At 43.5% G+C, this 15,685-nt stretch overlaps 1 protein-coding gene across 3 annotated transcripts in view; it reads right to left on the reverse strand.

The window, feature by feature from the left end:
• Tnik (TRAF2 and NCK interacting kinase) overlaps positions 1–15,685 on the reverse strand; it is a 400,877-nt gene that overhangs the window by 9,719 nt on the left and 375,473 nt on the right. For all 3 annotated transcript variants that reach the window (XM_038348394.1, XM_038348395.1, XM_038348393.1), the window contains 5 exons: positions 11,860–12,024; positions 9,329–9,440; positions 8,404–8,574; positions 7,076–7,219; positions 4,685–4,819 (listed from right to left, as the gene is read on the reverse strand). In XM_038348394.1, coding sequence (XP_038204322.1) covers positions 4,685–4,819; positions 7,076–7,219; positions 8,404–8,574; positions 9,329–9,440; positions 11,860–12,024 — 727 coding nt within the window. The remainder of the gene's footprint in view (positions 1–4,684; positions 4,820–7,075; positions 7,220–8,403; positions 8,575–9,328; positions 9,441–11,859; positions 12,025–15,685) is intronic.

A 15,685-nucleotide genomic window follows, 5' to 3' on the forward strand; every position in this document is an offset into this window, starting at 1 on the left:
TCATAATTACACAGTCTTTGTGTAATGAAATCTGGTCACTAAAATATTTGGGCCAATAAATGTCAAATCTACTTAAAGCGAATTCCACAGCTTTTTCACAGTCACGTTTAGAAGCAATTCTAAATTGTCCCACAGTTGCACTTGAATTGCCTGCTTTTTCCTGCAAACAAACATGACTTTGCAGTAATGGATAGGAGGCTGCCTGCTGCCTGGTGGGAATGATGTGGGCTGCGTTTGATACTTTGTCACACAATCAGGTTTGGTCAGAGAAAATTGCAGTTTCAGAATATGACAGGAAAGGACCAAATAAATCTGGTCCCAAACCAAAGCACCAGAGGAGCCTGACAGTCAACAGATTGCTACGGAATAAGTACTCCCCCATGTGGTCTGGTTTGGGAATAGCACGGAGCCCGTTCAACATCCCTTTCTTTCTGTGGCAAAACTGCTTAGCTTTCTGCGTAGCTGTCCTGTACTAGCTGCGGGGAAGCACACAGACAGCACAGGGCTGTGGGGCTGTATTTTACAGGCACCGAGTGTTGAGGAACCTCATTTGTAGTTCCCTTTCTCACATCTTTATCTTTTCTAAAGAAGTACATATAAATAAGCCCTCTGTATTATAAAGATTACCAAACAAAGGGGAGCATGCTCACTTGGATCTTCTAGTCAGGTCACTGTTTCCTAGTGTCTAAGAATGTGGAGGAAAGGGACATGGAGCCTGTCCTAAACCAGGGCCCTCTCTAGCTGTAAAAGGTGATATACTAAGGTCCTGGAACAGGATATTATGAAATTTCTGAGTTCCTTTTCAGCATCTCTCCCCCCGCCCCACCCCCTCCCCCCCCCCCCCCCCCCCCCCCCGGCGGCCCCAGTCCTGTTTCCACTTTCAGTCTTCAGTCATGTGACACGTGGCTGGACAACTCCAGGGGTTACAGTTTCAAACCTGTGCAGTACTTTCCTGGATCTGCATGAGGGCACCTCTGGAGCAATGTCTAAGCCCCACTCCATACCTTTGTTCTAATTTCTTCAGTTAAAAAACAAACCTTCAACACCACGTATATTTCACAAACCTGCAGAAGCTTCCTTCTTCATCTCTATTTTCAACTGATAAGTTTTATAGGAAAATATCCACAAAAGCCACATAGTCAGTTTCAGCTCCAAATATGAACAGTGTCTATTAAATCCACAGCATGGAAAGAATCAGCTTCAAGACTGCTCCTCTTCCTTACAGCTCCGACTCACAGCTTTTCCACATGCCCTGCTTCCCACCTCCCACCCGAATGCACTCATTTAAAGCTCTGATTAAAGCCGTCCGAAGAGTTCGGATCATTTCCCATCACATCTAAGGCATGTAGCACATGATGGCATCCTTCTTCTTTGCCCTTCCTCATTTTTTAACTTCTTTGCTTTCTGTGTATCTACACAGATGTGAACTTTCTGTGAGGAGGTGACTTTCAACATGGCCAAACAGCCAGGGCCAACTCAAAGCATTCCCTTTTCTCTTGGGGCCGCTCCTCTGGAACGCTACACCATCCTGTTCTGCAGGCCTGTGGCAAAGTGGTTGCAGGTTCTTAGCCCATTGCTCTGGGCACTTTATCTTTTCCCTGAATCTACAAGTTTTAATTTTTTATTTTAGTGGGACATATCCTCCTGCAGCTTTCCCGGAGATGGTGCCTGGCATGGTATATTCTGGAGTTACGGAATACCTGTGAACATCTTCCTTCTGCTCTTAAAACTGAAGCACAGCTTGATAGCATAATGTTTCATTTTACATGTTAATTTGACTGGGCCATATCATGTTCAAACATTTGGTCAAACATTATTCTAGGCGTTTCTGTAAGACGTTTTCTGATGAGAGTAATATTTGAATTAGCTGCCTGGGTAAAGAAGAGTGCTCCAGCTAATAACTTGAAGGTCTGAGTCAAACACAAAGGCTGAGGCCTCCTTCTGTCCTCAGTAAAGATATGTGCCTTTCTGCCTCCAAACTCAGGTTGAACTGTCACTTCTTCTACAGGTTGGAGTTTGCTGGGTTTCTGCCTGGAACCCCACCCCGTCAATTCTCTGGGTCCCCTGGCTTTTGAACTTGAATGAAATCACACAATTGACCTTCCTAGGTCTTCAGATTCCCAACTGAAACAGGTTTGGGACTTCTTATTTTCTAAAGTTCTGAGAGCTAATGCCCAATAATGAGCCTCTGTCTCTGTCTGCATTCCCATCTGTTTCTACGACAGGGGAGGGGTGTCTAACTCTAGCGTTTTATGTGCTATCATGTGGTTTGAAACGATTGCTTGAGACTGTTTCGTATATTGTAAGGACAAGGATAGCTGTGAGCTCCTAATCTCCCTGCTTCCCCTTCCGATGTGCTGGGATTGCACTGCTACACCTAGTTCATCCATTGCTAGGATTGAACTTAGGGTTTGTGCATTGAAGGCAAGTACTACACCAAGTGACCCTCTAGATAAAGATAATTTTGCCTTTGGAAGTTTGAAGCCTTGCTGGTTTTGTTTTTTAAGGGTTCTAGTTTTGTTTCTGAAAAGCTCCAAGATCCTCTGATTCTGGGTCTATTTTACATTTGTTGTTTATTAATTTTCTTTTAATGCAGAAATTTTAAGGACTTTCTCATTTCTTACATACTTACATACTATATTGACACAGCTTATTGTGAGCTTTCTTTCTGAGTAACTAAACTAAATTCTCAGAATCATTTTGATCTGGGATGCCAAGGCCTGTCTTCAAGGAGATCTTCTCTATCTACTCTTTCTCTTGTATGCTCATCCATCTCTACTTAACTACTTTCTCTCTTTTTACTGAAGCTCATATTTTGAACCTCAGGCTGATCTTTTATTTCCTTATAATTTATTCTCTTTTTAAAATGAGTCATTTTATTTTTATTGTTATTGTGGTGTGTGTATGTGTATATGTGGCCATATTGTGCACGCGCGTGTGCCCACATATGTGCCAATGCGTGTGGAGGCCAGAATGGTGTCAGATCCCCTGAAGCTGGGATTACAGGTGGTTGTCAGCTTTCAAACGTAGGTGCTTGGAACCAAACTCCATCCTCTGGAAAAGGAGTAAGTGCTCTTAACCCCTGAGTCTTCTCTCTAGCCTCTGTAGAGAGAGGGTGAAGTCCTTAGTGAATATGTACTGTTCACATGGGCACAGCCATGTCTAAGACCTCAATGTCTTAGACTCATGAGAATAGCAAAGCCTTCCTCAGGTCAGGCTCGGGGAAATTGCAAAGCCTTCCCAGGTCCCTTTGTGGATTCTGATAACGTGTGCAGAGAATGCTGACTGCTTCCTCTCCTAGGATGGCTATCACCCAAGACTGCTTCCCCACAGAGACTACAGGGAAGTTTGCTTCCGTATTCACCTGTACACATCAGCTCTGCCTCCTCCCTGAGCTCTATACAATAATCTGACTCCCTAGACTGAGATTTAGAAGAGATGTAGAAGGGAAATCCTCTGGGTTTCCTGGATGCTGCTGCTTCTCTGTCACCTTCACCATGTGGCAGATTGTATGAGTGTCTGCTGTCTTCACCCCCTGCGACCCAGTCAGGTCACCGCTAAATCTGTGCAGGTCACACCGTTTGCTTTAGTTCTACTTCATAGGCAAATTCTTCATCTCATCTTTATACGCTTATATTATTTTTATTTCTGCTAAGGTTTTTTTCTCTTTCATTAACTTCCCCAACTCTACTCCAACTTTAAAACACTCCTATTCCTTATTTAGAAACACTTCTCCCTAAATCTCTGTAAAATACAGTTTCTTCCTTCCTTTCCTCCTTTCTGATTTTACTTACTGTTTGTTACTGCTTCCTGCACGTGAGATCCACCTGTCTAGTCTCTGGCCGAGGTGGGTTCATCAACTGTCGGCAGCCATGTTAGAGAAGGAAGGGACGAAGGTTTTCTCCCAGGACTCTAAAGTTAGTATCTGTGCATTTAATTTTTCCAAAGACTAAATTTTCAAACTCTTTCTTGGAGTATAAACACACTGCCAGCATTATGGAAAAGGTGTGTGTGTGTGTGTGTGTGTGTGTGTGGTATGTAGGTGCACATATGTGCCCTCACAAGTATTTTTAGCATCACACTGACTTTGCAAACTCTTCCCTTTTGCTGCAGGGGTAAGGAAAGTGGCCTGCCTGTCAGGGAGGTGCCTGGCTCTTAAGACTCTCAATTTCTCTGCTTTTCAGCAACCTTATTTTCAACTCTATACTTACCTCTATCCTGTGATCTTCCCTTGGTTTCTGATCTTTCTGGGCTCTGTGGTGTGGATGGGTAATTTTCATAATGTTTTTCTTCACTGTAGATTGAGAACGCCGCAAGCCCAATCTACTCTGTCTGACCCCAGTCACACAGCTACTTTGGGCCAGTTTTATGACCATCTCTTATTTGCTGGTTTTTCTTCCTTTGATCTGATCCACCTTGGGGGCTTATTGCATTTTTAAATTTTTTAGTGTCATTTCAGGGAACTTTGGGAGAAGCAAATATTCAAACTGAAGCCTAGAGTTTTATTTTTCTAAAGGCATTCTCTGAGTTTCATTAATCTGACTTTTGGGGGAATAATTTAAGTCCACTTTGGGTCCGACTACATTTTAAACTGGTGACACACACAGCATCAACAGCAAATAGGAAACACTGAAAACATTGAACCAAACCCTTGGGATGCTCATTCTGTCAAACTGAGACTTACCAACTTTGTAATGAATACAGCCTTCCAGGTCCCCGACTGTGATCCAGCCCTGCTTCTTTTCCACTTCCGGGTCATTGTGCAGTATTCTGTTTCTTAACCATGAAAGATAGTAAACACGCAGCTTATTCTTCTTTCCTGTAGAAAGAGCAGAGTTTGAAATTCAAGCGCTGCGGTAGCCTTTCCCCCTTCTTCCCTCACCTAGATTGTTGCTGCCACTGTGTCTGTGAGGGCAGAGTAGCCAGTGTCCTGCTCTTCCTCACTGTTACCTCTGTCCAGTCTTGTAACAGCTTATCCTATTGTTTGAGTCCAAACCCACTAATTGAACTGTTAACCGTCAAACAATTTCTTATTTGAGAAAGCTTCTCTTACTCTCTCTTCTCAAGTCTGCTGAACATGATAAGTTCTAAGTCTGTAACAGAGTTTCAGAACCTTCTAGAGCTAATCTCATGAAGGCATGCTGACAAATGGGCATTTTAGCCTACTTACGTGTGTCTCACCTCCTCTAATTTTCTCTCCCCTCTTTCTGCCTCCTCTGTCACATCAAAGACAACTGGTAAAAGTTTTATTTAACTGGTAAGACCAAAGAATTTAACAGAAGAAAGAGGAACAAATTCAGAAAAGCAATTTGAGTTCAAAGGACAAAGTTATGGTGTTGAGGTCACCAAAAGGAATATTAAATAAAAACATCAAAGAAGAAAACAAAGATGTGGACTTGGAATTCAAGAGAAGGTTCAAAGTTCCCTTTGGTAGAGAGATTCAGCACATTCTCAGGATAATGAAACAACTCGGTGGCATGGAAGATTTATGGAGAGCAGAATGAATCCACTCCACTGGGTTATTTGAGCACCAAAGAGAAGAGACACATTTTTATGGCTCTTTATTAGTGAGAAATTTAGGCTTGTGTGTTTTATTTCTCCCATATTTCCTGTTTCCTTAGAGAGGTTTTATGTACTACAGATGGAACAGGCACTAGAAGAGCGTTCATTAGAGCATCCCTCCCTGATGTGACAGGGGACAGCGATGGGGCTGAAGATGTGGGAAACACTGCACACCTGGCATCTGTTTGTGTAAGCAGAAGCCTGGAGCCCCGGTGCTCACGATAGTGCCAGCCAGCTGACCAGTGCTCCATCTTCCGGTGCTAATAGGTCCTGAAGAGTTCAAGAATCCCCATTCTTATTGTTATTATCTTTTCTCCCTCTGTGCTCCATGATAAGAAGTAATAGTTCTACACTGAAGGACGAAGACTTGTTACTAGCAGCAAAATGGAGCCTGAACGTCGATTTTCTGGTAGCATTTGACTTTGGATAGATGACAGACAGATGCATGGTTTCACTTTTGATTTGGGAGTGTAGTAATAATGAAAGCAATTAGCAAGAAACAAAGGGCACATAGAACTCAACTCAAATCATGGTATAAGAACAATTTACTTGGTTAATCTTTATTTGCAATGGCAAGATTCTAAACACTCAGTAGAGACATAAAGCAAAGTGGAAATTATGTGTCCAAAGACATTTCTCTCAAGCCACAAGCACACCTGAAGAGTTAGCTTTCATCTTTAAGGTTCAACCCAGAAACGCTGTGTGGTCCTCTTTGCATACTAAAGATGAAGAATAAAGCTCATATATTAGGTTGTGTGAGGGGAAGTGTCAGAGCCATCAATACTGAATGCCTACACCTTATCCCAGAGATTCTGACCCTGGTCTAGGGGGGCAGATTGGGTTTTCACAGCTTCTAGGTGGTTCTAACACACAAGTAGTACTGTTGATTCCATAGCTGATGAAATAAAACAGGAGGAGAGTAATTAGTTCAACTCTTTCAACCACCCTCAGGAAGAATCAAACACCTTATCAACAATGATAGACTCCAGTTGTACTTTTCACTTGTTAGTAATGAGGCTTACTTGTCTCATAGGATTTTTCCATTTAAAAAAAGCTATTGATGTCATAAAAATGTACCAGTGAGCATGTGCCACTATCTTCTCTCTAGAATTGGCTACCCAGTAGTACAACCATCCTCAAATGATCAGTGGATTATATATGCAGACATTTTGAGAAAAGAGAGGCTTCTGCTTGGTAATTCCCCTCCCAGAAGCCTTCATTTTGGCATGCTTCATCTCAGAGTGTGACAGGAACTGCAGTGCAGCAGCTCAATAAGAGTCTCGCTGAGTTGTAAGGGCGGCAAAAGCCAAGACGCACAGTGTCTGTGGTCGGGTCTGCCTCCCTCAGGTTTAACATGCAGGCAAGCTTCCGGTGGGGCCAGACCCTCCAGCATTACAAAATGCATGTGTGATCTCCCCAGCTACAGCCTGGCACATCTCATGTGGTTTGCTGGCCAGGGCTTCTTCAGAGACCAGGATGCACCCCTGAGGGTCAGGTCAGTTTAGCAACATACCTGATATCGTCACCAGGACATTCAGCCCTTCTAGCACGTCCATCTGCTGGAACCTCCTCCGGTTGATCAGATTGTAGACTTTGCCTTGGCCACTTCTGTCCAAGAGCATCAGGCCATTTTCAGTTCCCACCAGAAGGTTTACACCTGTGAATTTAAGATGCCCGTGAAGACTGAGTTTTTATGGGCCTTAACAGTTATCTTAACAGTCGAGAAAACTGCTTCATGCCTATGTAAACAAATGAACAAGTAGGTGCGGTGGTAACAGTGTAGACTTAGAAGCTCCAGCTCTCCAATTACATCACTGTTCCTCTAGCAACAGAATTACAATTTTACTTTTTAAAGAAGAAGCAGCAATACACCACACGTATCCATTGAGTGCTTAGCTCAGAGAATACTTGCCAAGGGGAGCCTTAGGCAGAGCTGTGTAAGGAAGATTCACGGTGCCGTGACTCTCCATCATCTCTTGGTGCATATCTAAGTTCTGAAAACATTACTATCTACTATGTTAAATGTAGTTATTTTGTTCTTCAAATCTCATCTTCCTACTGCAGAGTCATTATGTCTCTCATGGAACAATTCCTAGGCTTCAATATTTATTCCTGCTCACATGGCAGATGCCTCTAGCCTTATGAAATTATGATGTCCCAGTCCAAGACTAGCAATGCAGATGGGGTCAGCCGGACCATATCCTGATTTTCCTATGATGCGTTAAGTAATATAGTAACATAGGCCAAGACTTTGATAAATATCCCCACACCTATGCTAAGTTTGAATCCAGCTCACATCTTCAGATCTACTCGATGAGAGCTTCATACTGATGTTTCCACTCTGCAGTGTTCCCATTGCTGCTGCTCTTTTCGGGTTTTACCCAATTACTGTTGATTCAGTGCCTTGGGTAAGTCACTAAAATATGCTGGGCTTGTTTTTCAGCTGTGAAAAGGATGTGGTGCCCTTACAGCCCTAGCAGGATACAATATGAGATTGCAGAGATAGGATGCGGGGTGGCGTGTATAGTGCTAGACACACAGTGGCCGAGTATTCAGTGATGGCTGGTTCTGTGGCAGATATTGTCTACATGCCATCTGGAGTACAAGTTACACACACACGCCTACACACACTCACACGCACACGCACACGCACACACACACACACTTTTGGTCACTCCTGAGGCAGCCCTACATTGGCCCTAACACCTATGATTCTCCCAGTTCTTTCTGAAGAAAAAAGCCATAGGGTTGTTTTTTTTTTTTTACACGTTATGGTAACTTGATTAATAAGTGTGAAAAAACAAACAAACAAACAAACAAACAAACAAACCACCAACGTACCCCACAGAGCTGCACAAAGTATTTCAGAATTGAAGCGTTTCTTGTATTTTCTGATTTCAGGCGTGTCACTATGAGGACGAATGTTTGTTGGGTTCACATTTACCACGGAAATCTTCCTCGCTTCATTGAGTTTAGCTTGTTCTTGCCTAAGAAGTTCACTAGTAAAGAGGGCTTTGAGAGAAAGAATTAGAGAAGTCAATAGCATCTTCACAGACAGCCAATGGAAATATGGAGGGAGGGCTTGGCTTGGGGTCTATTATAGTAAAGGCACAGGAACCAGGAACCTATTATATACTTGTTTTAGTAGGATAAAGCATGTCATTCACATAAGCAGTATTTTATTCATTAGCAAAACAGGCTTATAGATACTACTTTGGGTGTTGTAGAAAATTAATATTAATCTCATAGAGTCAAATATGTCATTCCTGTAATTACAAACAAGGAACAGTTCCTGTTTGAGATTCTATAGAAGCTGACTTCAATGATTAGTGACTTGCAGAAGACAAAGAAGCAAGGCCATCCTCTTAGTTAGCCAGATTTGCAACGGAAGTGCCCGCCTGGAACTCAACACAGCTCAACACGCATGTATAGAGTGTTCAGTACCACACTGCTACGAGCATAGCATTATACCCAGAAACTGTTTTTGAGAAATATGTGGTGTGTTTGGAGATCGCTGCGGGGTGGCTTTTCCTAGCATCCCAGGATACCTCTGAGTTTCTTCCAGAAACAGAAAAAAAAAAATGATCAGGTTCTGAGGAGAAAGTAATTTTCTTTCAGGAGTTCCACCAAATAATACATTTTAAAGTATCTTTATCTAGAGACTGGGCATCAGCAATAAGTGGTGTAACCTGAGTTGGTGAGTCTCATCTTTGGGTTTTACAGGAAAGGAAACCTATCTGTAAAACTCTAGGGCCAGCTCGCTTACCAGTAGCGGAGGACTCGTCGTCTTCCTCATCTTCATCAGTGGGAGATGTCTGATACACTCTGGGGTCCACGAAGGGGGTGAAGGAGGCTTTGGTGCTGCTTCCCATGCCATACTGATCAAAAAGCAAGAAGAAGTCAGTGCAGCAGGAACAGGTGGAGCTGGCATTGCTCTGTTCAGTCTAAACACGGACTACAGACTCTTCTGCTGTCTGTTCACTCTCTAGGCAAAGCATGGGCCTCTGTCCAGTTTCTCCCAGTTCTGGTTACTCTTCAGACACTGTGTGTGTGTGTGTGTGTGTGTGTGTGTGTGTGTGTGTGTGTGCATGGCTTCATTAGTGGTTAGAGCATAAGTGTTTCAGAAAGAAAATTACATTTGGATGGCAGGTGGCACCTTAATATCTGTGCTCCTGTCATTGGTCATTACTCTGACAATTTATCTCCACTTGTATGTCAACTCATCATGTATTGACCAAATGGTCTTAAGAAAAAAAGAAAACTCTAAGACACGTTGCTACAGCAATGCTCATCCTGGAACATGTTGCCAGAGCAATGCTCCATCCCAGGACAGTCAGACTGGATACAGCAACAGTCAGCTTAAGAGATTTCCCCCTTAGAAGGAGGCCTATGGACCCTTCCATTCTTGCAGACTTGAATCAGCTCTAACAGCTTTAAATTCTTTAATCAGAGATAATTTATTCAGGGATTGATGTTTTATTCCCTTGGTAGTTTAAGAAAATGCTTAGACCACATGCTTTACGTTTGAACTTCATGCAGCCACTGGGTTTGTATGTAATATACCTTGAGGGCTTACTTTAACTAAGTCTTAAGGGCTTAGGCTGAAGGCATGAAGTCAGAACTAGATTAGGGAATAATATATTCAATATTAGCATTTGGTGTCATGATGTAATTGAATTTGTCAAAAGAGGTACTATAACTATTTGCCTATTTTGTTTGCTCTCATCTTTCCTTCTACAGTACCCATTGTGTGTGTGTGTGTGTGTGTGTGTGTGTGTGTGGTCTATGTGTGTGTGATGTTCACACGTGTATGTGGGGGGGTCAGAGGTCCCTTTCAGGTGACCTTGATCACTCATCTAGCTCATTTGTTGAGACCGTCTTTGACTGAGCTCAAAGCTCATCCATTTGGCTTGATTGGCTGGCCAACTGAGACAGTTTCTGCCTTCCCCCACCTGTGGCGCTGGGTACAGCCACCATCGCCACATTTACATGCGTTCTGGGGATCAGAACCAGGTCTTCATGCTTGTGACTCAGGCACATTATCAACAGAGCCATCTCCCAAGCTCCCCAATCATTCCTTTATGTCACAAACACACTGGTATTCAACACCCTAAGAACCCTTGTGTGCAGTTTTAGTTTACACCGTTGAGTTTTGTCATCAGACTTTTATTTAAAAATAAATCAACATGCCTAAGCCCTATTTATCTAAGGACCAACTTGCAAATATCCAATTTGATTTCCTAACTCACAAAGATCCAATTTGATTCCTTTCAAGGTTTTCCCTCTGCCTCTTGGAATCAAATTCCTTTCATTCTCCCCACAGCACAGCCCTTCCCAGAAACAATGTTTTGAATTTGTTTTTTCTTTCATCTTTAGGAGTCCAGAAAGGAGATGGTAAAACATGAAATAACATTTCCTGTTGGAGCTGGGATAGAAGTAACATTTGGACCAAAGTCCTATTGTGCAGGGGCCTGTTCTGTGGGGCTCTCCTTGGTACCAATAGGACTTTAGGTGAAAATGGCTGCCCGCACTGCATGAAGATGCAACAGGATGCTGTGCTTTTGAAGATGATCATGAGCTTTTGCCCTTGTTGCATGCTAGGAACATGCTAATAATAGAAATTCAGTGTGTGGGCAATGCCAGAATCAACAGCAAGCATGCTCTAGAAGAACACTGAGGGCCTTCTGTGTGAGTCACAGGACTGCCAGGAATCACACAACACAGTCTTGAACTCATCCAGCGCTGAGAAACGCCTGTGCTCACTCAGGCTCTCCTAGGACTGCTTCCACATAGGAACGATGTCTGATTTCATCTTCCTGCTGCAACTTGGAGAAAGAATCAATCTCTTGTCCATGTATTAAACAGTAGGGACCTATTTCCATAAACTATTTCAACTACACTTTATTCAAGTCAAGCTTTGGTTGACTAAATTAATGGGAACATGAGCCCAAACTGTTGGCTTTGAAATCTCACTGGTCTATAGTTTCTCCTGCTGGCTTGTGATGCAGGAGGCCCAAGTTCTGGCAGAAGCACTGTTGTAACTAGCTGTGTGTCCTGAACAAGTCATTTAACTTCTCTAGGTTTCAACACATAACACAGGAATCAGTCCAGATGATACATACAAACTTTCTGGAGCTGTATCTGTGTGGTTTCTCTGAGTATTGGCATAAGCAGTTATAGCAGAAACCAAACGAACACATTCCAGAGTCTGACAAGGTTGTGACAGTCTTGACTACACCAATGTGCAGAACCTCATGGAGGATAACAGAACTTTCATGGCGACTGCCTGGCACCTACTTCAGTCCCAGAGTCCATCTCCTGGGAATGGGTGGAGACACGACCCAGTCCCTCAGTGGGAGTCCCAGCTGGGGAGTGGCTCTGCTGCACAAGGTCCGGGAGGTTGATGTGACCTGCGAAGCCATTACTGTCACTGTGGCCAGATCTCTTCTTTTCTTCTGCCGTCTGAGGGGTGCAACACACAGAAGCCATTAGACAGAGGGAACAAACCAAAGGATGACATCACTCCACACATCATAGAGGCACCAGGCTCCAAACTGATCTACTGGGGAATATAAGACCTCCCCACAGATGCAATGGACTCCAGATTGCTTTACTGGGGAGTATAGGATGGTAACATTGAAACTTCTACTTTGTCTAAGAAAATAAAGACATTAAACATTGTTAATATTTAGTAACTGGACCAATCTTCAGGACTTATGCTATTGTATGAGGGATGTCACAAGATAGAGGGCAAAGTCAGGACCAAATCTGCCAAGTTCTCTTCTGTAGCGTGTGAGCATGTGCCTGAGTATCACCATAACTGAGTTTACAGATCATAGTGCCAGATTATATAGAAATGATTGTCAAATCCAGCTGAAAAGAAGCACTGGAGTGAAACGATACCAATACCCTCCCCCAATAAAAGAGCCTGCATTTCAAGAAAATGCGGAGATGCTATTTACTCATCTCACAGAGTTATTTGCCATTCATAAAGTCAAAGCAATGATTAATCAGGTCTGACCAGAGTCCCAAATCACTGAAATGACTTAGCAGATGATTTGAAAATAGAGACTTCCGTTCTCCTCTTTGTTAGTGTCTACTCTTTCAGCAAATAACTGCTGCACCTTGTGATGTAGGCAAGAGAGAGAGAGTCACCACGGCCGGACAGGGACTTGAAGCACTGTTTATAGCATTCCTTTTAAGCATCCTTTCAAGATAACTTATAAAGTGGGGCTGGAAAGAGGGATCAGAGGTTAAAAGTGCACACTGCTCTTGCAAATGACCCACGTTCAGTTCCCAGCACCCACACTGGGTGACTCACAAACTGTCTGCACATCCAGCTGGAGGGAATCCAACATCATCTGGACTCTGTGGGCACCTGCACTCATGTGCACATACCCACACATGTACACATTTTTAAAAACAAAAAAATCCTTTAAAGGTATTTTATAATGCATATTCGGATGCAGTGGGACAGAACTCTGTAAGGTTTATGAATATGCTCTAAAATTGTAATTGATAGGAGTGCATGAGTTAAATGTTTTCAAACCACTCCTCCAGAGGTCAGTCTCCTCCATAAACCCGGGGAACACAGAGGATTAGAAGAAAACCCCTAAAGCCAGTGCATCCAATTGGCTAGCTTTGCAATTCTCTTATCTAAATGTAACTTAGCACTCACGGATCAACCATTCTCCATGTCTCTAACTCTCTGCTCCCCCCGTCTCTGGTGGACCTTTCTGTTCTCAGCTTATATGAGATCATTGCTTTGGTTTCCAGATATGAGAGAGATCATGTCATACTACTTCCCTTGATGTAATGATCCCCAATACCATCATCTATCATGTCATAAATAACAGGATTTCATTCTTCTTTATGGCTAAACAGCTTCATGTTTTGTGTACAGACCACAGCTTCCTTGTCAGTTTCCAAGGTGATGGACATTTAGGTGGTTTCTACTTTCTGGCAGGCGTGAATGCGTTAACATAGGAATTCAGATGGCTCTTGACATATTGATTTCATTTCCCTGGGCATGTCCCCCAGTGGTGGGATTTCTGGGTCACATGGCAGCTCTATTTTAGTTGACATCACACCAAGAACACGCAGGGCCCCTTTCTCCACTTTCTTGCTGGAGCACGCTACTCTCAGTCTTTTGGGTAACAGCCATTCTAATTTAGTCTTTGATTTTTATTTTGGTTTTGATTTCGATCCTCTTGAAGACCCATGGTTTTGAAAATCTTTTCATGTGTCCAGTAGCCATTTACACATGTTGTTTCAACTTTCCCATTTGCAAAATATTTTTCTATTGAGGTTTCTGAGTGCTGATATGTTCTAGATATAAATATAGCAGTATATCCCCGTTTGGCAGGTTCCCCCCCCCATTACTAACTATGCCCTTTATTGTATATAGTTCTTGACTTCCTATTTTGTATCTAACTAGTTCACTAAGAATCTCAGGGCAGACCCCGCAATGATTTCCTTACTCTCCTCCTCTCACACTCCCCTGTCTCCCTGCCTTCCCCATCTCTTAGCTCAGCGCTGCTGAACGCCTACGAAATACGAAATGGTTTGTTTAACACAGAACAGCAGGGAACATGGCAAATATGTTCCCTACCCTCTGGAGTTGGTACCGGCAAGAATGCAAGCCACTTCTTTGGCCACTTCCCTGGTCCAGTGTCTAATATCATCAACAACCTGACTAGATTTGGGATCACCCAGGAGACTCATCTCTGGGAGGGTCTGTGAGGGTGTTTCCAGAGAACTTTGACTGAGGAGGGAAAACCCACTCTCAGCGTGTCCTGAAGGACCAGACTCAGAAAGCCTGATGAGCACCCCTCCTCCGTTTCCTGACAGTGGGTGTCATGTAGCGAGCCATCTCACCCTCCTGCCCCCATGCCTTCCCTGCTGTGGTACACTGTATTCCCTCATACCCCGAGCCAAACAAACCTTCCTTCCGTAAGCAACTTTGCTCAGATACTTGGTCAGAGTGAAAAATAAAAAGCAACCACGCTTGACTTCCCCAGACTCTGCACAGTGCACAGTGTATGGTTTCTGGCCTGTACTTGCTTCTGTCAGAAAACAAAAGTAGCCACTTCTTCGGTGTGTCTGAGATTGAACAGACTCCCAAGATTGCAAAGGGGTGTGATTCATCTATAAGGAAGCTTGAGAAATGACCAGAAAGCTTAGTGCCATCTCTTTCTTGGGCTACAAACTGCCCCACTGAGGGTCCTTTTTTCATTTTGTTTTGTCACAGTGTTCACTGGGAGCCGCAAGGGTGCATATTGTCAGGGATGAACATTTCGTCTTCTAAGTGACATTTCGGGGGTTCAGCTCTCATCCATCTTAGTGTCCTTGCTTTTGATGCTTGCTTAACAGCTCTTCCCTCCTTCCAAATTCCATTCCGTACTGAGAAGCCTTTTGACATATTGCCCCACTTTCCCCAAAGCATAAATCACACCTTGTCACTTGATAATTTCTCAGTTTCTCTCCTATCAGTGGCATTTTCTCCCAGGTCTTGAAGCTGATGAAGCTACACTGCTTATTAAAGACTTGAAGGGCTAGATAGGAGCGTCTCTCGGAGACTGAAAAGCCTGCAGCAATGACCCTTGAATCTACCCACTTATGACTCATCATCCCTTGGTTCAGCCAACCAGCTTCTTCTCATGAAATGCCTTCTGTGTGCTGTGCTCTCCTGGGAACACAAAGGAACTGAACCTTGTTAAGAGAATCTCAACCTCTCCAGTTTTGATAGCCTCACCATTCCCAGAAGGACAAGCATGAATATGCTCTGTATTCCCGCAAAAGCCAGGTACTGTGCTAAACACTCTGAGTTCTCATGGGAGCACTGTGGGCTAGCTTTCATTAGCCCCACATTACAGATGGAAAAAGTACAGGGCAAGAGCGCCAATTAACTTTCCTCACGGCTTTCAGCCTAGGCTGTGCGGTGGTGGAGTCCAGCAGGTCTGGCTTGCACTATTGCACCATGAGAGCTCTACTCTGATAGGTTATGGAACCAGGGGTGGAAACCTGGGATTAGAAGGACCAAGTTCCCAATACCAATCTTGGTCAGCAGACAACTTGGGCTATGGTGAGGATCTTGTAATGGACTGAGAAGAGAAAAGAACAC

This window comes from Arvicola amphibius, chromosome 11 (genome assembly GCF_903992535.2).
Source record: "Arvicola amphibius chromosome 11, mArvAmp1.2, whole genome shotgun sequence".
Taxonomy (NCBI): domain Eukaryota; kingdom Metazoa; phylum Chordata; class Mammalia; order Rodentia; family Cricetidae; genus Arvicola; species Arvicola amphibius.